The sequence below is a fragment of the Bombina bombina genome, chromosome 4 (genome assembly GCF_027579735.1).
Source record: "Bombina bombina isolate aBomBom1 chromosome 4, aBomBom1.pri, whole genome shotgun sequence".
In the NCBI taxonomy this organism is placed as follows: domain Eukaryota; kingdom Metazoa; phylum Chordata; class Amphibia; order Anura; family Bombinatoridae; genus Bombina; species Bombina bombina.
In genome coordinates, this window is record NC_069502.1 from 861804657 (window position 1) to 861827513 (window position 22857).

At 39.0% G+C, this 22857-nt stretch overlaps 1 protein-coding gene across 1 annotated transcript in view; it reads left to right on the plus strand.

Moving 5' to 3' along the window:
- The first annotated feature begins 319 nt into the window (after positions 1-319).
- The window catches only part of LOC128658001 (gastrula zinc finger protein XlCGF57.1-like), a 157801-nt gene continuing 135263 nt past the window's right edge, over positions 320-22857 (plus strand). The window contains exons 1-2 of the mRNA XM_053712441.1: positions 320-371; positions 9787-9894. Coding sequence (XP_053568416.1) covers positions 320-371; positions 9787-9894 — 160 coding nt within the window. The remainder of the gene's footprint in view (positions 372-9786; positions 9895-22857) is intronic.

The window sequence follows — 22857 nt, forward strand, 5'->3', positions numbered from 1 at the left end:
ACTCTTAGAACAGTTTATTTATTATACTCCCTGTCCTCTGATTAATCAGTTTTATTCACGTTATCCCTTTGTAACCAATCAGAGGTATTCCTGAGTCCTGGTCTGTTTATGATGCTCAGATACAGGTTTTTGGACATCAGTAGTTCAAAGCATCCCCCCTATGACAATGAACTGTACATGAGACCTTCTCTATCTCTTTGTCTTTCTCACTGTATAGGCTCCTGTTTACTTTAAAGATCACATACAATACACATCACTGAGTTTGTCTGTAAAGAAGAAACATTAGAATATCTGACAAATTCAGTTACTGAACTAGGCAATGTCTGACAAGACCGAGAACCAAACCTCAGCGCTTGCTGATGCACACAGAGGTAAGCAAGACGTCACGTGCATATCACCTGGTTTTGGCATCAGAATGGGATAAAATTTACAGTAACAAACCAGAAACCTCAGTGATCTGATCATCTTAAAGGGACAGTATACTGTAAAATAGTTTTGTCCTTAATGTGTTTACAATTGCTTTTTTTTACCAACTGCAGAGCAAAAAAAAATGAACATTAGCATTTTAAGGGTTATTTGTGTATATTTAAGCTCTGATTTTGTGTTTTGAAGCCACAACGTAATAAAATGGGTTGAGCTTGTAGGTATAATCAGATCTCATTACCTTATCACATTGTGTACATATACCTGCTTCTTTATCTTATATCTGTCCATAAAACAATCACCAATACTTGGAGAGAACAATGGAAAATCAGCATTTAATTACCTTATCTCTGCTATATCCTACTGGAAGTATAATTTCTTCTGCTGGCTGTGTTTACAAAGCTTATCTATAGCTTGAACCTGCGGCCACAAACTTTCAGAATAGGTGGGGATACCACATGCTAAATTAACTATTTAAAATGCCAATATAAGGGTAAAGGAGCTACTTGTAAACAATTTAATACATTCCAGCAGGAAAAGTGGATCATTGGAAACAAATTAAAGGGGAGAAAAAGTTTGAGTAAACTGTCCCTTTAAAGGGATATGGAGGTTAGTAGTATACTGGTGATTTACAAAAGTTTCTGCTAAGCAGAGTTTAAAAACTTGCTATAGTCTTGTTGTTAATCATGAGATTTTCATCAAGTCCTCACACTCTATATCAGTCCCTGTTCTTTAAGGGACAGTAAAACAGTAAACATTCAGAATAATGTTATATAATTCTGCACACAGTGCAGAATTATAGAACATCTTAGCGGTAACTTAAAAAATTAAAAGTATTTCTAGATTTTGAAGTGTAACGTTGGACTCTGCTCCAGAATCTACATAGCGGGTCTTGGATATCCAAATCACTTTGTGGGCTTGCTGGCTAGTCACAGCACGCCCGGTCGCTCTATTGGACTAAATGTAGTTCGCTCCCGCTACTAGACCAGAGCGGGAGCGAGCTACATTTAGTCCAATAGTGCGACTGGGCGTGCTTTGACTAGCCAGCAAGCCCGCAAAGCGATTTGAATATCCAAGACCCACTAAGTAGATTCTGGAGCGGAGTCCAACATTACACTTCAAAATCTAGAAATACTTTTAATTTTTTAAGTTACCGCTAAAATAATGTTCTATAATTCTGCACTGTGTGCAGAATTATATAACATTATTCTGAATGTTTACTGTCCCTTTAAATAGTTGCTGATTGGTAGGTAACTGTTTGTTCACAGTAAAAACCAATCAGCACTTGCTCATGGTGCCAATTTCATCTTTAATAAAACAATAGATAAAAAGGTTGTTTGCTACTTTTTCTTTAATCACTTTGCATTTTATTATGTCATGCACGAGTGTGCTTGTACTGTTTAGCACTAGCATACTATTAACTTCTGTATCCATTTAATTAACTTAATATTTGCTGGTTTAATAATGTTTATAGGCATAGAGCTATGCAATTACTATAATGTGTATGTGGTGTTGTTGGTTACATACTGCAACACTTAATGGGACAGTCTACACTAGAATTTTTATTGTTTAAAAAGATAGATAATCCCTTTATTAGCCATTCCCTAGTTTTGCATAACCAACACAGTTATATAAAATACACTTTTTACCTCTGTGATTACTTTGTACCTAAGCCTCTGCAAACTGCCCCCTTATTTCAGTTCTTTTGACAGACATCCATTTTAGCCAATCAGAGCTGGTTCCCTGGAACTCCACGTGCGTGAGCACAGTGTTATCTATATGACACACATGAACTTACACCCTCTAGTGGTGAAAAACTGTCAAAATGCCCTGAGAGAAGTGGCGGCCTTCAAGGGCTTAGAAATTAGCATATGAACCTCCTAGGTTTAGCTTTGAACTAAGAATACCACGAGAACAAAGCAATATTGGTGATAAAAGTAAATTGGAAAAATGTTTAAAATTGTATTCTCTATCTGAATCATGAAAGTTTATTTTGGACTAGACTGTCCCTTTAACTAAATAGTTTTCAGTTAGTTGCTCAAAAATGACGATAACTTTAGTTAGTTTGTAGCTAATAGTATAACAGAGTATACTTAGAATTAAAAGCAAACCTGGATGTGAGGCTGTAAATTAGTGAGAGCTGAAACATATGAGGAAGAGATGAGAGCCGGAACTGAATAAGCTGTGTCTGATGAGATTCTCAGGAATGATGCTGAATTTACAGGCTGCAGAGGAACACACAATTTCCTCAGAGGTAAAAGAATCAATGGCAGGGAGTCAGCAAAGTATTCTTTAAATACATAAAAAGAATGAAAAGTTCTGATCATCTGTAGTTTGGTTTACTTGAGTAGCAAGGTTTAGTACACTGAGCACTTGCAACTATCAAGCAAGGAAAAGGTGTGTTTGGTGCCCCTGAGATAGGCATAGATGTATGAAAAGGGAGGGCTTAACTTAAAGGTATGATTAAGTAATAGGAATATGACACATACAGAGAGCACTAAATCTGGTTTAATAAGGTTTATAGGCAAGGAGCTGTGTAGTTACTATAATGTGTATGTGGTATTGTTGCTCACATACAGGGAGCACTAAATCAGGGGTTTAATAAGGTTTATAGGCACAGAGCTGTGTAGTTACTATAATATGTATGTGGTGTTGTTAGTCACATACAGGTAGCACTAAATCAGGGGTTTGATATGGTTTTTAGGCACAGAGCTGTATAGTTACTATAATGTGTGCATGATGTTGTTGGTCACATACAAGGAGCATTACATCAGGGGTTTGATAAGGTTTATAGGCACAGAGCTGTATAGTTACTATAATATGTACACAATGTTATTGGTCACATACAAGGAGCACTAAATTGTGGTTTAATAAGGTTTATAGGCACAGAGCCAGTTATGTGCAGTCACTATAGGCAGGGCTTCACCTCTCATATGGGCAAAAATATATATATTTTTTTATTGTCTTTAAAAAATATTGCAATTTTTTTCCCCAGCATTTTTTTTTTCACAGCTACATGTTGTGTAATGCAGAGGCACAAGCAGGTCTGCCGGCTGCTGCCCTTCATTACGCAACATGCTGCGCCACCTACTGGTTGAAAGTGGTTAAGATCATTCCATGGCCCATAAGTGCTTATTTGAGGCAGGCCTCTTTGGGGCTGACCCAATCCAGTGAGAGGCATCAGCCAGGGGAATTTAGGGTTGGGGCTGGATGTTAAATCATATAAAACAAAACAAAAATGTAAAAAAACAACTTTCATTTATTTTGTTGCTGCCCTGTGCAGCTGCCAGCTTTGATTCAATAAAAAAGAGAGTTCTGTACTCCCCTCCAAGTGTAGTAGAATGTTTCACTGTCACTTCCTTACAGAGCAGGAAGAGATGCAGACTTGCAGAGAGCAGTGTTTTAGCCACCTTTTATTGTAGTAAGTTCTGCAACCTTAGATTTTGCTGAAAGGGATTCTGTTAGTGAAAATGATAATTTAATGAATGTGGTTTAGTGTTTTTTTACTCTTTTACAGCAGTTTAAGGATTGTTTTTGTATTTTGTTTACTCAAACTTTACACCCACTACCTTAGCAGCTTGCCTCTATACTGCACACTAGTTTATAGTCTCATCACTCTCTTACTGACTTATGAACTCTCTGTAGCTCTGCAACTGTGTTTTCTCACAACATCATCTTCCTATTATGCTGTTTGTATGGATGAGTAAGCTAGACCAAAAGCATGGTAATGTAAAATAAAACCAAGCAGTTTAGAATGAGTTATAGCAAATATTCGCCATGGCTCCTGTAGCTATAGTATTTCATTTAAGCCAGGGATTCCTTAGGTGTATGTTGAACAACCCTGATGTAGACAACAAATGATAATTTATTAATGCTCCCATTCATATTTGCTGTTCTGTTTCAGATATTTAAAATAGATTGTAGACTATTAGCATTTGATAATCACTTAAAATATTACTTAAACATTCAGTGGTGCCTCCCCCATTTCAGTGTTCCCTCTCTCCCCACTTATGTGTCTCTCTCCTCCTTCTGTCTCCCTTTCTCCCCCTTCTGTCTCACTCCCCTCTGTCTGTCTCTCCCCTCTGTCTCTCTCTCTTCTGTGTGTGTCTCTCTCTCTCTCTCTCTCTCTCCTTTGTGTCTTTCTCTCTCTCTCTCTCTCTCTCTCTCTCTCTCTCTCTCTCTCTCTCTCTCTCTCTCTCTCTCTCTCTCTCTCTCTCTCTCTCTCTCTCTCTGTCTGTCTCTGTCTCTCTCTCTCTGTCTGTCTCTGTCTCTCTCTCTCTCTCTCTGTCTCTCTCTCTCCCCTCTGTCTCTCCCCTCTCTCTCTCCCCTCTCTCTCTCCCCTCTGTCTCTCTCTCCTCTGTCTCTCCCCTCTCTCTCCGTCTCTCCCCTCTGTCTCTCCGTTTCTCCCCTCTGTCTCTCCCCTCTTTGTGTGTCTCTCTCTATCCATCTCTCTTTCTCTGTCTGTCTCTCTCTCCCACTCCCTCTGTCTCTCCTTATGTGTCGTTCTCCCCCATGGTCTCTTTCTCTCTCTGTCTCTTTTCCTCCCCCTCTGACTCTTTCATCCCTTATGTGTCTCTCTAACCCTCTGTGTGATTGTGTCTTTCTCTCTAACCCTCTGTGTCTCTCTCCCCGTCTCTCTCCCTCTCCCCGCGTCTCTCTCTCCCTCTCTCCCCGAGTGCTTTTCTGTGTTTCGGTCTACCTTTTATTTATTTAATTAATGAATTGGTGGTGCCATCTGAGGATGTGGCTTTATTTAAAGGGGTGGGGTCAAGCGCCCCACCATCTTTAAATTTCACCAGCTGTCACTGAATCAAGACATTTTTATATTTACTGAATAATGAAGGAATCTATAAGCATAATTTGCAGCATTAAAGTAAAAAGTATGTTTTAAACATATTTTAATGGGCCTGGATTTCTAGATCTCCTAATCAGAGAAAGCATTTTGTTATCTGGCAAGAGTTTCTGTTACAATCCTTTAGACTAAAATCAGATGTTTACTAAGTTGACCAGTTTTCCAAGACACCATTTAAAGGGACATGAAACCCATATGTTTTCTTTCATGATTTAGAAACAGCATGCAATTTTAAATAACTTTCCAATTTACATATAATATCTAATTTTCTTCATTCTTTTGATATCCTTTGTTAAAATCTTATCTAAATATGCTCAGTAGCTGCTGATTGGTGGCTGCATATAGATGTCTCATGCGATTGGCTCACCCATGTGCATTTCTATTTCTTCAACAAAGGATATCTAAAGAATGAAGGCATATCCTAGCCACTGCCTCACCAGCCTCTAACGTCACTGCATAGAGCTGTGTAGTTACTATAATGTGTACGTGGTGTTGTTGGTCACATACAGGGAGCACTAAATCAGGAGTTTAATAAGGGTTATAGACACAGAGCTGTGTAATTACTATAATGTGTATGTGGTGTTGTTGGTCACATACAGGGAGCACTAAATCAGGAGTTTAATAAGCTTTATAGGCACAGAGCTGTGTAGTTACTATAATGTGTATGTGGTGTTGTTGGTCACATACAGGGAGCACTAAATCAGGGTTTTAATAAGGTTTATAGGCAGAGAGCTGTGCAGTTACTATAATGTGTATGTGGTGTTGTTGGTCACATACAAGGAGCCATAAATCAGGGGTTTAATAAAGTTTATAGGCACAGAGTTTGTGTAGTTACAATAATTTCTAGATTGTAAGTTCCCACGGGAATAGGGCCCTCAATTCCTCCTGTATGTGTTTGTAAATTTTGTCCTGTCTCTTACAAGTTTTATATTATTGTTTTATTTAAATGAACTGTATCCATGGACAGCGCTGCGGAATATGATGGCGCTTCATAAATAAAGTATAATAATAATGTAGAGCTGCAACAACTAATTGTCATAATCGATAATAATCAATTATGAAAATAGTTGTCAACGAATCTCGTAATCGATTAGTTGGTATGTGCACAACACCAGCTGCTTCACTCCAATGAGCTCCTGCACATGGTATTGTGTTTTATGGTTATGCCCTTAGCCTAAAGGATGTCTACAGACGTCTACTTTTCACTTTTTCAGGACAGTATACGTCCTGATAAAGCCCAGAAGGGTGAAACGCGTTGAATGGGACCTGCTACACTCTACTAAACTTCATTTACTACTGTCACAAAGCTGTGTGACCCTGCAACTTTAAACTTTTCTCCTGACCCTGCAAGTTAAAATCTACCTTTGGTAACTTCAGGGAATACGGTGTTACTGCTAAACACTGACCAAAGATTTCTTCAAACCTTAAGAAGTCTGAGGGAACCCAGATGAAAACAATATTTGGGCTATAAGAAGAAAGGAAAACAAAAAAAAGGATAACTACATCACCAGAACGGATCATCACCCCTGACCTCTGAATCAAAGAGAAGGTCAGGTGACTTATCAGAAGCACCAGGAACAAACAGTCTGTGAATCCCTCACAGTGAAGAATATCAGCGGTTGCAACCAGGACAGATTAAGGTACCTCTACACTAATTTGCACTACGTTTTTTAAAACACGCAAACTGAACTTTAAAGACATCAAGGTATTCATCTTTTAAATTAACCATTTCCATTAACCACGATTGTTTGGCACCTAAATCAGAATATTGGCTGTTTTTTGCCTTTTTAACTATCCAGCACACCTGAGCCAGTTATATGTCCAAGGAAAGTAACTGTGTAACTTTATAACTGTATTTGTTACTGAAGAACTGTAAAGCTGTTAGGACTGATACATTTGTGCCTTTTAAATATTCAATTCACCATTTATCTTAGAAATTTGTTGCTTGCCATATGTTATCTATAGAATTAATTCCTTTATACCTGGAATTCTAGGAATATATGGTTCTAGTCTGTTTTTATAAGTGTTGTATAAGGGAGACGTCCCTTTATTAATTAGGAAAAGCATTTGCTGTTGTTTTTATGTGTTATAAGAATTTTTAAATAAACTAGATTGTATAAAACATAAATTAGATTGGTATCATCATTTCCTAGCTTTTTTTAGCGCTGCTAAATAAACCCCATTTTTTCTTCTTACGTTTACAACTACCCCTGGCTTATGTGTAACCCAGATATAATAGTCATTGTTTGGATTGTTTATAATAAATCAGGTGATTTGGAACTATGCTTTTCATGATAGTGCCAAGCTTGTTATTTACACCTAGCCCCTAGATTGATGGGAGTTATTTAAATTGATATGCACTATTATCCGTTTGCACAATTGTTGGCGTATTACTTGCTATTGCTGATTATATGTACTATATAAATAAATGTGTAAGGCTTTGTCCTGTTATTGATATATAGTCCTTAGCACTTTTGATTTGTTTTTTATTGTTTTTTTATATTTTTAATAAATTGCGATAATATGTACCTGATTTAACCTTTATAGGTATATATCTGTCATTTTTAGAGTGGACTAGATATTTTCCCCTAACCTTATAGCTGGTTATTTACCATTGCATATAGATATTCAAGATATTTTTTTATGTTTGAATGAAGTCAAGGGTTACTTTATTGAGAGGCCCCTTGCCAAGGTGGAAAACACTTAGCATTGGTGAAGAGCTAACAAAGATAAATATCCCACTTTGGTGAAATTGGCAAAACCCTACTTATACATCTTCTCTGCTGCAGGAAATATAGCTGCAAACAGAGAACAAGCCTCAGCCAGGAGCATGTGAATAGAATGTGAACAGAATGTTATTAACAGTGATAGTCTAACTCTTTCTAGTTCTACCTCTTTTCAAACAGTTTTTGGTTTTGTTTAATTATAAAACTGTGCTCTGCTGCTTAAAAATTGGACAAACAGTTGTGCTAATGTAAAGTTTTAGTCTGAAGTTTATATTTGTAACACTCAGTATGTTGATTTTATTGAAAATATAGGAAACTATTATTGATTATTTTTTTTTATCCGATTAGTCGATTAATCGAAAAAATAATCGGTCGATTAATCGATTATGAAAATAATCGTTAGTTGCAGCCCTATAATAATGTGTATGTGGTGTTGTTGGTCACATATAAGGAGCACTAAATCAGCGGTTTAATATGGTTTATAGGCACAGAGCTGTGTAGTTACTTTAATGTGTAATTGTTGATGTTGGTCAGTCCAAAGGGAGGAAGTATTATCTTTAGGTACAAGCTCATGTTATATAAGTTTATACTGTACCGTGTACTATCAGGTAATTTCCTGCTGTAATTACAGGGCGTCTAGAGGAAAACCCGGGCACTGGGCTATTAAATGTGAAGGAAGAGGATGAGACAGATGACAGGAATAGTCATCAGACTAAAATACATTGGTCCCTCCCTGCCGGTGAGTAGTAATACGTGAGAGTCTGCCGGGGCTGTGCACACAGTTACTTACTGCTCTCCCTCCCTGCCGGTGATTAGTAATACGTGAGAGTCTGCTGGGGCTGTGCACACAGTTACTTACTGCTCTCCCTCCCTGCCGGTGAGTAGTAATACGTGAGAGTCTTCCGGGGCTGTGCACACAGTTACTTACTGCTCTCCCTCCCTGCCGGTGAGTAGTAATACGTGAGAGTCTGCTGGGGCTGTGCACACAGTTACTTACTGCTCTCCCTCCCTGCCGGTGAGTAGTAATACGTGAGAGTCTGCCGGGGCTGTGCACACAGTTACTTACTGCTCTCCCTCCCTGCCGGTGAGTAGTAATACGTGAGAGTCTGCCGGGGCTGTGCACACAGTTACTTACTGCTCTCCCTCCCTGCCGGTGAGTAGTAATACGTGAGAGTCTGCCGGGGCTGTGCACACAGTTACTTACTGCTCTCCCTCTCTGCCGGTGAGTAGTAATACGTGAGAGTCTGCCGGGGCTGTGCACACAGTTACTTACTGCTCTCCCTCCCTGTCGGTGAGTAGTAATACGTGAGAGTCTGCCGGGGCTGTGCACACAGTTACTTACTGCTCTCCCTCCCTGCCGGTGAGTAGTAATACGTGAGAGTCTGCCGGGGCTGTGCACACAGTTACTTACTGCTCTCCCTCCCTGCCGGTGAGTAGAAATACGTGAGAGTCTGCCGGGGCTGTGCACACAGTTACTTACTGCTCTCCCTTGTAGTTTACTGTCTGCTTTATAAGCACAGATAATACAATGAGTTTAACCCTTGTTTAGTTCATGTTGTAGTTTTATACGGGAATATAGCAGAGCACAGCCCAGAATAAAGGAGTTAGCACCTCGTTTGCTGCCATTCTTTTTATAGTAACAGATCTGGACTTATTACTAGAGTAGACAAGACTAGGTACAATCATTACGTTAGCAAAATATAATTTATCTTTAGGTACAAGCTCATGTTATATAAGTTTATACTGTACCGTGTACTATCAGGTAATTTCCTGCTGTAATTACAGGGCGTCTAGAGGAAAACCCGGGCACTGGGCTATTAAATGTGAAGGAAGAGGATGAGACAGATGACAGGAATAGTCATCAGACTAAAATACATTGGTCCCTCCCTGCCGGTGAGTAGTAATACGTGAGAGTCTGCCGGGGCTGTGCACACAGTTACTTACTGCTCTCCCTCCCTGCCGGTGATTAGTAATACGTGAGAGTCTGCTGGGGCTGTGCACACAGTTACTTACTGCTCTCCCTCCCTGCCGGTGAGTAGTAATACGTGAGAGTCTTCCGGGGCTGTGTACACAGTTACTTACTGCTCTCCCTCCCTGCCGGTGAGTAGTAATACGTGAGAGTCTGCTGGGGCTGTGCACACAGTTACTTACTGCTCTCCCTCCCTGCCGGTGAGTAGTAATACGTGAGAGTCTGCCGGGGCTGTGCACACAGTTACTTACTGCTCTCCCTCCCTGCCGGTGAGTAGTAATACGTGAGAGTCTGCCGGGGCTGTGCACACAGTTACTTACTGCTCTCCCTCCCTGCCGGTGAGTAGTAATACGTGAGAGTCTGCCGGGGCTGTGCACACAGTTACTTACTGCTCTCCCTCTCTGCCGGTGAGTAGTAATACGTGAGAGTCTGCCGGGGCTGTGCACACAGTTACTTACTGCTCTCCCTCCCTGTCGGTGAGTAGTAATACGTGAGAGTCTGCCGGGGCTGTGCACACAGTTACTTACTGCTCTCCCTCCCTGCCGGTGAGTAGTAATACGTGAGAGTCTGCCGGGGCTGTGCACACAGTTACTTACTGCTCTCCCTCCCTGCCGGTGAGTAGAAATACGTGAGAGTCTGCCGGGGCTGTGCACACAGTTACTTACTGCTCTCCCTTGTAGTTTACTGTCTGCTTTATAAGCACAGATAATACAATGAGTTTAACCCTTGTTTAGTTCATGTTGTAGTTTTATACGGGAATATAGCAGAGCACAGCCCAGAATAAAGGAGTTAGCACCTCGTTTGCTGCCATTCTTTTTATAGTAACAGATCTGGACTTATTACTAGAGTAGACAAGACTAGGTACAATCATTACGTTAGCAAAATATAATTTATTTGCAGTATTGTATGTTTTGCTGTATTGTATCTAAGCACCTTTCCTGAGACCAATTATGGGCAGATATATAGCAGGGTCAGGCTTGTGAAGTCTGCCATGTGCTCTTCTAAATTTGATTTCTTGAAATCCCACAGGTTTCAGGCTTAACCCCTTAATGACCACAGCACTTTTCCATTTTCTGTCCGTTTGGGACCAAGGCTATTTTTACATTTTTGCGGTGTTTGTGTTTAGCTGTAATTTTCTTCTTACTCATTTACTGTACCCACACATATTATATACCGTTTTTCTCACCACTAAATGGACTTTCTAAAGATACCATTATTTTCATCATATCTTATAATTTACTATAAAAAAAATATATAAAATATGAGGAAAAATGGAAAAAAAACACACTTTTTCTAACTTTGACCCCCAAAATCTGTTACATATCTACAACCACCAAAAAACACCCATGCTAAATAGTTTCTAAATTTTGTCCTGAGTTTAGAAATACCCAATGTTTACATGTTCTTTGCTTTTTTTGCAAGTTATAGGGCAATAAATACAAGTAGCACTTTGCTATTTCCAAACCACTTTTTTCCAAAATTAGCGCTAGTTACATTAGAACACTAATATCTTTCAGGAATCCCTGAATATCCCTTGACATGTATATATTTTTTTTTAGTAGACATCCCAAAGTATTGATCTAGGCCAATTTTGGTATATTTCATACCACCATTTCACCGCCAAATGCGATCAAATACAAAAAATCGTTCACTTTTTCACAAATTTTTTCACAAACTTTCGGTTTCTCACTGAAATTATTTACAAACAACTTGTGCAATTATGGCATAAATGGTTGTAAATTCTTCTCTGGGATCCCCTTTGTTCAGAAATAGCAGATATATATGGCTTTGGCGTTGCTTTTTGGTAATTAGAAGGCCGCTAAATGCCACTGCGCACCACAAGTGTATTATGCCCAGCAGTTAAGGGGTTAATTAGGGAGCTTTTAGGGAGCTTGTAGGGTTAATTTTAGCTTTAGTGTAGTATAGTAGACAACCCCAAGTATTGATCTAGGCACATTTTGGTATATTTCATGCCACCATTTCACCGCCAAATGCGATCAAATTGAAAAAAAAGTTAAATTTTTCACAATTTTAGGTTTCTCACTGAAATAATTTACAAACAGCTTGTGCAATTATGGCACAAATGGTTGTAAATACTTGTCTGGGATCCCCTTTGTTCAGAAATAGCAGACATATATGACTTTGGCGTTGCTTTCTGGTAATTAGAAGGCCGCTAAATCCTGCTGCGCCTCACACGTGTATTATGGCTAGCAGTGAAGGGGTTAATTAGGGAGTTTGTAGGGAGCTTGCAGGGTTAATTTTAGCTTTAGTGTAGAGATCAGCCTCCCACCTGACACATCCCACCCCCTGATCCCTCCCAAACAGCTCCCTTCCCTCCCCCACCCCACAATTGTACCCGCCATCTTAAGTACTGGCAGAAAGTCTGCCAGTACTAAAATAAAAGGGTTTTTTAAAAAAACAATTTTTTTTTTTGCATATTTACATATGCTAGGGTGTAGGGTCCCCCCCTTAGCCCCCAACCTCCCTGATCCCCCCCAAAACCGCTCTCTAACCCTCCCCTCTGCCTCATTGGGGGCCATCTTGGGTACTGGCAGCTATCTGCCAGTACCCAGTTTGCAAAAAAAAAGGTGCTTTTTTTTATTTTTTTTGGCTTTTTTCTGTACACAGACAAACCCCCACCACCCCACCACCTTGCTGATCAGTTGTTGTTTTTTAAACTACTTAGACATTTTAACATTTTTAATTAATGCATTTTCTGTAGCGTAGCGGTTCCCACCCGCTCCCTCCCCGTGCACGCGCCCGCCCCCGCCCTCCCGTGCACGCGCGCGCGTCCGTGCGCGCCCCCGGTCATCCCCGCCCACGATCCCGCCCCCCCTGCACATAACCAGGGCCATCGATGGCCGCCACCTGCCTCCCGGTCCGGCTCCCACCCACCAACGCAGGGAGCCACCGATCTCCGGTGCAGAGAGGGCCACAGAGTGGCTCTCTCTGCACCGGATGGCTTAAGAAGGTTATTGCAGGATGCCTCCATATCGAGGCATCACTGCAATAACCGGAAAGCAGCTGGAAGCGAGCGGGATCGCTTCCAGCTGCTTTCCACACCGAGGACGTGCAGGGTACGTCCTCAGGCGTTAACTGCCTTTTTTTTGAGGACGTACCCTGCACGTCCTCGGTCGTTAAGGGGTTAAAGTGATGGTAAACTCTCCCTTTTTTTAAAATCAGATCCGGAATATTAGTGATATTTTAGATGGAGTTTAATTCATCAGATGTAATGAAGTTGCACAATAACTTACTTTTTAATATAGATATAAAATTAATATTCCCCGCGTTCCGCCGCCCACTTCAAAAATCATTTTTTCTGTGAGCCAAAGGTTTGAATTGTTGTCCAATCAGCGCTCTCCCCATATGGCACTTTTGTTGTAGCTAGAATACTGATTGGACAACAATTCAAACCGTTAGCATCCACTTCAAAAGCCATTTTTTTCTGTGATTTTAATTTTATATCTATATTAAAAAGTAAGTTATAGCGCAACTTTATTACCACTGATGAATTAAACTCCATATAAAATATCACTAACATTCAGGATCTGATTTTAAAAAGGGGAGAGTTTACCATCGCTTTAAATTACAGGAAAAAGAGCAAACTAGGTAATGAAAATATATTGCAACCTTTTTTGCTATACACAATTAGTTTATATTACAATCTCAGTGTTTATTGTACAGTAAAGTCAAAATTAAACTTTCATGATTCATACAGAGCATACAATTTTTAAATAACTTTCCAATTTACTTATTTGCTTCTTTCTCTTGTTGTTTTTTGTTGAAAAGCATACCCAGGTAGGCTTAAGAGCAGTAATACCCTACTGGGAGCTAGCAAGTGATTTGCAGCTGCATATATAAGCTTCTTCCCACTGGTTCATCCAATGTGCTCAGCTAGCTCTCACTAGCACATTACTGCTTCTTCTATAAAGGATACCAAGCAAATTAAGCTAATTTTGATGATAGAACTAAAATGGAAAATTGTTTAAAATTGTATGGTCTGTGAGTCATAAAGAAAAATAAGGGGGTCCTGTCCCTTTAAGGCATTCGAAAAAAGTCACTCTTACCTATTATGTTAATTTATTACCTGCGGAAAATCTTTTTATAATGTGTTGTTTACTGTCCCTTTAAGTAAAAAAGTAAAAGAACAGATGGAAAAGAACCACAGTGTGAGTATTTGTTGTTAATTTCTTTCTTGGAAATACACAAACTGTTTTATGGTCAAGTTATAAAAACTAGATCATGTGATATAAAAACTGAATCTGCTTTATTTGTACAAATTAAGATAACGCTGATATAGTGAAAGTGGAAATAACAGAAAATCTGTGTGTGAGGCGTCAGCTGAGAACCCCGGATGAGGAAACCAGTGAAACATTCTGGATATACCGTTTAAGAACACTATATCCATTGGGGCTTAATGCCAATTTAGATCTGGCAGCCTTCAATTAATTTACATTACTTCCACAGCAAATCAACTTATCTCTCAGTTTTCAAATATTTATATATCCCTTAATGTAGCTTACAATACATTAATATTTATTTTTCTGTTTCATTAATTCATGTCTATCCAGTGTCATTTTTAAACAATAGATCAATACATTTACACATCTGTCATTTACAGATATACTTTTCACAACTTTGCGTGTATCGTTATTTTTGTCTATCCAGTGTCATTTTTAAACAACAGATCAATACATTTACACATCTGTCATTTACAGATACACTTTTCACAACTTTGCGTTTATCGTTAATTTTGAACAATAGATCAACACATTAACATGTTTGTCATCATAGATACACCTTTTAACTTTTTTGCACACATCGTTCATTATGAACAAATTAATATCAGTTCACTCACATGACACTATACACACACCATGATCATATCTATATAACAATATATACCAAACACACGACATAGGTCCACACTTAAATGTGGAACACTTTTTTTGGGTGACATATATCGTTTTCCAACACTTACATACACATCATTTTTTCCACAATAACAAGGTATATTCATCTATCGTTCATATCAACCACATATCAAATATCTATCTTCCACATCACCTTTCTAATATAATCATAAAATATCTGAAATTTGCACAAACAATTCTAGGTGTACATTCACAACTTAGACACCGCACTAGAACATTATTATAAGTCAAATTCAAATAATAAAGAATGATAACAATCATAAACATTTCGTTTAACTATTTGATTGTTATTTCACCTTACATGTATTGAGGCCATAACCGACAATACACTATAGCAATAGATCACATAAAAAGGTATTTGACATATACTCAATAAATTTTAAAAGGATATGACACTCAAGAATATATCATAGGTCTTTCCACAATTGTCAGCTTAGAAATTATACAGGTTTTAGGCATCATGCATAACAACAAATAGCATTTAATAAAAGACATCTATGGGTTACTTCGTTAACATTTATTGAAAGATGCCTATAGGTTACTTTGTTAACTTCTTCCTCGCATTTATCAACACATAGATTTTAGTTATATGCATCATACATTTACATTATTCACATACAAGTCTGTATTCAAGTTTGTATTCAATATTATAATTCTGAACCCAAGTCGACAAAGTTCTGATATACATCTTTTGCATTTTTTGTTACAAATGTCCCTTTAATGTGCAACACAGTAAATGTCCCTTTAACACACAACACAGCATTTAGGCTGACCATTATTCATAATTTATTACACAATGGTCTTCATTCTTTATATATATTGTGTACAAATTTTTTTGTGTACAATTTTTCAAAAATAATGCATGTCCACTTTAATTATTTTAAACTGAAGCGTTTAAATTGTGGTTATACTTTTTTCTTTTTAAATATGCTATGTTGGTAAATCCAAGACTTTTTTCTATTTGAAGTCTACAGCTGTTCTAATTTCTAATTTCAAAACAATCATGACCATCTAATGCTGTTCAGACTCACACTAATTGTAACACCTGTCAAGCCCTTTTTTCCGGCTTTTCAGTTGAATCTTGTAATGTTTCTCATTGGTCTGCAACTTTTGTGACAACTTCCTTTTAATCATACAAATGTGTATAAAATGTCTAAATTTGTAACATTTTTTATTCGCTTTGATATCTGAAGAAACGACCCTTGGTGGTCGAGAAACGCGTTATAATAAAGCCTTTTAAATTCTTTTAAACTTTGGAAGTTGTGTATCTCTCTTGAATCGAAACCTAATTGAGCAATACAGTGAAGTTGCTGAACCGAGGAAAAGCCCCGGGAAGGATCTTATCCAACAGTGTACTAGCCACTGATTAAAGTGCTAGCAGGCGAGATAGTACTGGTCATAGCACAGTACCACAGTCATTGGTAAGCACATTACCTATCTGTTTTTTGTATCATCTCTTTCTGAAACAATATTACGCTATTTGGCGCCCTCTCCATCTCTCTCTCTAAAACAGTTTCAGCCCTGCCCTCTGGGAACAAGAGGAGCTGCCTGCACAGAAACACAGAGGAACACCGTACGCATACGGACTGTCATTATAACTTTTTCCTGAGCCGTCGGCCGAGTAAGAACACTCGACAAAGACGGAGTAACTATTTGTGGGAACATTATATGTTTTGGGATCACAGATCTATTCGTATTGCTTATTCTATTTGTTCTGAATAGCGCGCCTTCTCATCTCCCTGTGAGATACCATACCATTTTAACCACATGGCACTGATTCCATATGTAAATTAAAACAAGATATAAAAAGTTCCTCAGAGTTACAATACAAAGCTAAGAAAACAAACTGGGATTTAAAAATGCTGTATCAGTCTCGCTCTATCAACAGTCGTGAAATGTTACTATGTGTCTCTGTATCTCTATACAAAAGTGGCACACCCCTTCCTGGTGACATGATGCGCATCCGACATATATTTCTCTGCAGTAGCAGGCTTTTCCAGGATAACACACTCTTTCCTTATCATCCTTTTAAAATGAATGATCTATTCTAATTGGTCCTCATGATTAGCCCTATAAGTCTATAAATAAATAAATACCTAGAGCCCTAAAGTAAGTATAAGATTGGTAAAAATAGAAAAGACTTTTAATAAGAAAGCAATCAAACTTCAAAAAGGTTGGACAGGACCATCCTAAAAGAAGGAACCAGACCTGACTCATGCACAGCTCACAAACAATCCTGCAGGAGCGATAAGCCTGTAGAGAAAGCGAAAACTATTCGTGTTCGGAATAGAACCTAAACCCCAAGTACCCCATTCATCTCCTCACACAGAGCCAGTCAAGCGGCTGGGCGCGCATATTGTTATTGTTATGATCATGCTTGGGGGGCGGGGTTAAGGAGTCATGCTGATAACATCACAGTGGTTACACGCTGCCCGCTGGTATCAATAAGTGGCAGAGGCACATAAACGGCCGTTACTCCGCTCCAATGTGATGTCACTGTGCAGCCAGCTGACGGGGAGGAGAAACTGACTAGTGCTGGTCCTTTTTTTTTTTTTTACCAACACAAATCTTATTACAAAACACTAATATTTAACTTGAGTGAAAACCGGCTTTTGCATTGCCGGTATTTTACTAATACCGGCACCGGCTCCTAATCAGTGATTACCGGCTGTGCTGGTAAAATACTGGCTGGGTGCCAACCCTAGTGACAGTTCCAGCTGAGGTGAGTGTGCATGTGTGTTGTGCTTGAGGCATGCAGGTTACAAGTGAGTGTGCACACATGTTGTATCTGAGACAGACAGGTTATAAGTGAGTGTGCATACATGTGTCTGAGGCAGACATGTTACACGTAAGAGTGCATGCATATTGTGTCTGAGACACACAAATTACATGTAAGTGTACACTCATGTTGTATCTGAGGCATACAAGTTACAAGTGAGAGTGCACTCATGTTGTGTCTGAGTCACAGAGGTTACAAGAGAGTGTGCGCGCATATTGAGTGTGAGGCATACAAGATACAAGTGAGTGTGCACGCATGTTGTGTCTGAGGCATGCAGGTTGCAAATGACAGTGCACTCATGTTGTGTCTGAGGCACGCAAGTTACAAGAGTGTGTGTGCGCATATTGAGTGTGCATGCATGTTGTGTCTGAGCCATACAAGTTGCAAGTGAGAGTGGACGCATATTGTGTCTGAGGCATACAAGTTACAAGTGAGAGTGCATGCTTGCTGTGTCTAAAATTCCCTTTCAGATTAAAATATGTAAAATTAGTAACAGACAAGTAAGGTAAAAGGACCAGTTTGTGTATTTGGTGCTATGGTTTGTCTGGGTAATACAAAAAAAGGCTAGATTACAAGTGGAGCGCTAATTTCTCACGCAAACGGGCACATTTTGCCGTTTGCAGGTGCACGATAAATAGCCATTACAAGTTTGCAGTGGCAATTAGCGCTCAAAAAATTCAGACCTGGTTAATTTTCTAAAAGTGCCCCAAATGCCCTCAAAATAGAGGGCATTATAGTTTTTTTATTAATTTTTTTTTTTTTTTTTTTAAGCAAATGTATATTTTTAAATAAACAACTGCACTAGGCAGTTTTTGGGATTCTAAAGTTGGTGGGAGTGGGGTGTTACAAAAGAAAAAAAAGGCACTGAAAAGTGCTTTAGCAACTGTGTGCTCCCAGTAAATATATATGTATATGCCTATATACATATATATATTTATGTGCTCGTGTTCGCATTGCGCTTTACTCGTAATACCAGTGCACATTAGCGTACGCTGGTACTACTCAGTGGAGCACTAATATTTCTTGCATGCAAGCGATATTTAGCGCTCCACTCGTAATCTAGCCCAAACTGTTTGTTTTATGGTAAAGTTATAAAAAACTATCGCCTAGATTACAAGTTTTGCGCTTTAGAGGGTGCGATACTAACGCAACAAAAGTTTCACCCACCATAGCGCTGCCATTACAAGTTTCTGAAAAGTCTCCTTGTGCGTGCGATATGGTGGCGTTAAGCTCCATACCGCACAAAAGCCAAGGGCTGCTTTGACGTGCTTGTGCACGCTTTCCCCATAGACATCAATGGGGAGAGAGTGTTAGGAAAAAAAACTAACACCTGAAGTGCAGAATGAAAAGCTCCATAACGCAACCCCATTGATTTCTATGGGGGGAAAAAGTTACGTTTAATACCCTAACATAAACCCCAAGTCTAAACATCCCTAATCTGTCGCCCCCCACATTTCCGCCACCAAAATAAATGTATTAAATCCTAATCTGCCACTCCTGACATCGCCGCCATTAATAAAAGTTATTAACCCCTATTCCGCCACTCCCCGACAACGCCGCCACTATAATAAATTAATTAACCCCTAAACCTCTGGCCTCCCACATTACCGCCACTAAATAAACCTATTAACCCCATAAACCGCCAGCCCCTCCACACCGCCACTAATAAATGAAACTATTAACCCCTAAATCTATCACCCCCTAACTTTAAATTAAAATATCCATATCTTAAAATAAATAAAAACTTACCTGTGAAATTAAAAAAAACTTTTTAAACTATAAATTAACCTAACATAACTATTATACTAAACTATTATAGTAAAATTAAAATAACTACCAATTAAAAAAACAAAATTACACATTAAAAAAATTACAAAAAATACTAAATTACGAAAAATAACTAACAAAATTATATAAAATAAATACAATTACACCTAATCTAATAGCCCTATAAAAATTAAAAGCCTCCACAAAATAAAAACACCCCCTAGCCTACAATAAACCTCTAATAGCCCTCAAAAGGGCCTTTTGTAGGGCATCGCCCTGAATAAATCAGCTTTTACCTTGAAAAAAATACAAAGACCCCCCAATAGTAAAACCCATCAACCAACCCCCCCAAAATAAATAAACCTAACTCTAACAAAAACCTAAGCTACCCATTATCCTGAAAAGGGCATTTGTATGGGCATTCAGCTCTTTTACATTGCCCTGAAAAGGGCATTCAGCTCTTATACCTAAAGCCCAAACCCTAATCTAAAAATAAAACCACTAACATTTACCCCCGAAGATCCACTCAGTTTCTGAAGTCTGGACATCCATCCTCATCCAGGCGGCAAGAAGTTTTCACCCAGGCGGCGAGAAGTCTTCACCCAGGAGGCGTCTTCTATCTTCATTCAGGTGGCGTCTTCTATCTTCATCCTGGCGGCGCAGAGCGGATCCATCCTTGAAGACATTAGACGTGGAGCGTCCTCTTCATATGGTCACCGCCGTACACTGGATCTTCAATGCAAGATAACCTTTTCAAAATGGCATTCCTTGCATCCCTTTTGGCTGATTTGATTCTTGAAATTCAAATCAGCCAATAGGATGAGAGCTACTGAAATCCTATTGGCTGTTCAAATCAGCCAATAGGATGAGAGCTAATGAACATAAAATGGCAATTTTAGTAATAACATTATAAAAACTGTCCCTGCATTAGTTACACACACACACACACACACACATACATACATATATATATATAAATGTGTATTTATTTATTTAGCCTTGCCTCCTAGCTTTTTATGAGAAATGCTCCTTTTTATTACATTTAACCTTCTAATTATGTAATTTTAGACCAAAAGCAAAGGGAAAAGAATATTTGAGACATTTTAAATACATAACACATTTTTTTTCTGCAGATAATTTGCAATGCAATATATTATAAAAATTTAAAAATTTCTTAACTCTCCAGTTAATCAACATATTGCAGTTTAGTTGGTGCATTAGTGTAAATGCCTAAATTCGAATTTCATTTTAAAATGAGCTGCAGAAAAAATATTTATTGAAATAAATACTGTTCTCTGCCCACCCTACCTTCTATTTCCACTTCTCTCTCAGCTCAAGATTTTTCAAACCACTTTGCCAACAAAATTGATTCCAAAGCACAAATCAATTGCATAATTTAACATAAATGTTATCACATAATACAGTGTTTGAGGTTTTATATTTTTGCAGTTTTTATACAGTGTTAAAGTGAAATAACTTTGTATAAAAAGCCACATGAATAATATAGAGCAGTGCAGGGGCTGCAAAAATATAAATCTCCAGGTTAGTCACACACACTAACCCCAGGTGCACAGTATAGATGGTAGAAAGCCGGCAGCATCACTGGTCTTGTGAATACGCACTACTTCTGTCCCAGGGTGCAAGAATACCTACACTCCAAAATGGTGGCACCCAGTGTAAACGTGTGGGGCATTAGAACTGGCACCTGTAAAGGGTTAAAATAATAGATCAGTTTTGAAGAGAGCAGCAGACACAGCAGGATGGCAACAATTAAATATGTTATAGGGTCATGGATTTAAAAATTACACTGACATTATATAGATATGCAGTACGATTAAGGACGCTCTATTTATGACAGCAGTGTTTGTCATGAGAGCATACTGAGGTAGTCTCAGGAGCGTGCTTTATGTATGGTAGCCGTGATTGTAATGAAAACATACTGAAATAGGCACATGAGCAAACTTTATATAAGGTAGCAATGTTTATTATGAGAGTATACTGAAGTAGGCTTATTTGTGTGCTCTACATACAGTGCTCCAGGCACGTGCACACTTCTGAGCATACTTAGGTATTTTGTTACTGGAAGAAGATAAGTTTAAACAAAGGATACCAGGAGAAAAAGTTAAATGCAATAACATAAAAAGCATTGTTTGTTTTTACCCTAGCTGTGTGCGTCTACAGACAACATCACTGTGTGCAGCACTGAGGCATCTAATATTCTGTTACCGCTGGTTACATAAACTTATTATATACAATATGGTGCAGCTCTTCAGTGTGTAGCTGGGGCAGAAGTATGTGCGGCACTGAGGCATCTAATATTCTGTTACCGCTGGTTACATAAACTTATTATATACAATGTGGTGCAGCTCTTCAGTGCGTAGCTGGGGCAGAAGTATGTGCAGCACTGAGGCATCTAATATTCTGTTACCGCTGGTTACATAAACGTATTATATACAATATGGTGCAGCTCTTCAGTGTGTAGCTGGGGCAGAAGTATGTGCGGCGCTGAGGCATCTAATATTCTGTTACCGCGGGTTACATAAACTTATTATATACAATATGGTGCAGCTCTTCAGTGTGTAGCTGGGGCAGAAGTATGTGCAGCACTGAGGCATCTAATATTCTGTTACCGCTGGTTACATAAACCTATTATATACAATATGGTGCAGCTCTTCAGTGTGTAGCTGGGGCAGAAGTACGTGCGGCACTGAGGCAGCTAATATTCTGTTACCGCTGGTTACATAAACTTATTATATACAATATGGTGCAGCTCTTCAGTGTGTAGCTGGGGGCAGAAGTATGTGCAGCACTGAGGCATCTAATATTCTGTTACCGCTGGTTACATAAACGTATTATATACAATATGGTGCAGCTCTTCAGTGTGTAGCTGGGGCAGAAGTATGTGCGGCGCTGAGGCATCTAATATTCTGTTACCGCGGGTTACATAAACTTATTATATACAATATGGTGCAGCTCTTCAGTGTGTAGCTGGGGGCAGAAGTATGTGCGGCACTGAGGCATCTAATATTCTGTTACCGCTGGTTACATAAACTTATTATATACAATATGGTGCAGCTCTTCAGTGTGTAGCTGGGGCAGAAGTATGTGCGGCGCTGAGGCATCTAATATTCTGTTACCGCTGGTTACATAAACCTATTATATACAATATGGTGCAGCTCTTCAGTGCGTAGCTGGGGCCAGAAGTATGTGCGGCGCTGGAGATGCTGCTAATATTGTGATAGTGTCTAGCCGGTACTTCCTGTCACTAGTATCCTGCTCGTCTGTCTGATCTTTCTGGTGCGCACAGCACGCTGCTTCCTATTTGCCAGTTTTATGTAGTTCTGAGCCGGACTTTCCTCCTTTGTAAATGGCACTAATTTTCAGACAGTGTTATTACCTATCCAGCT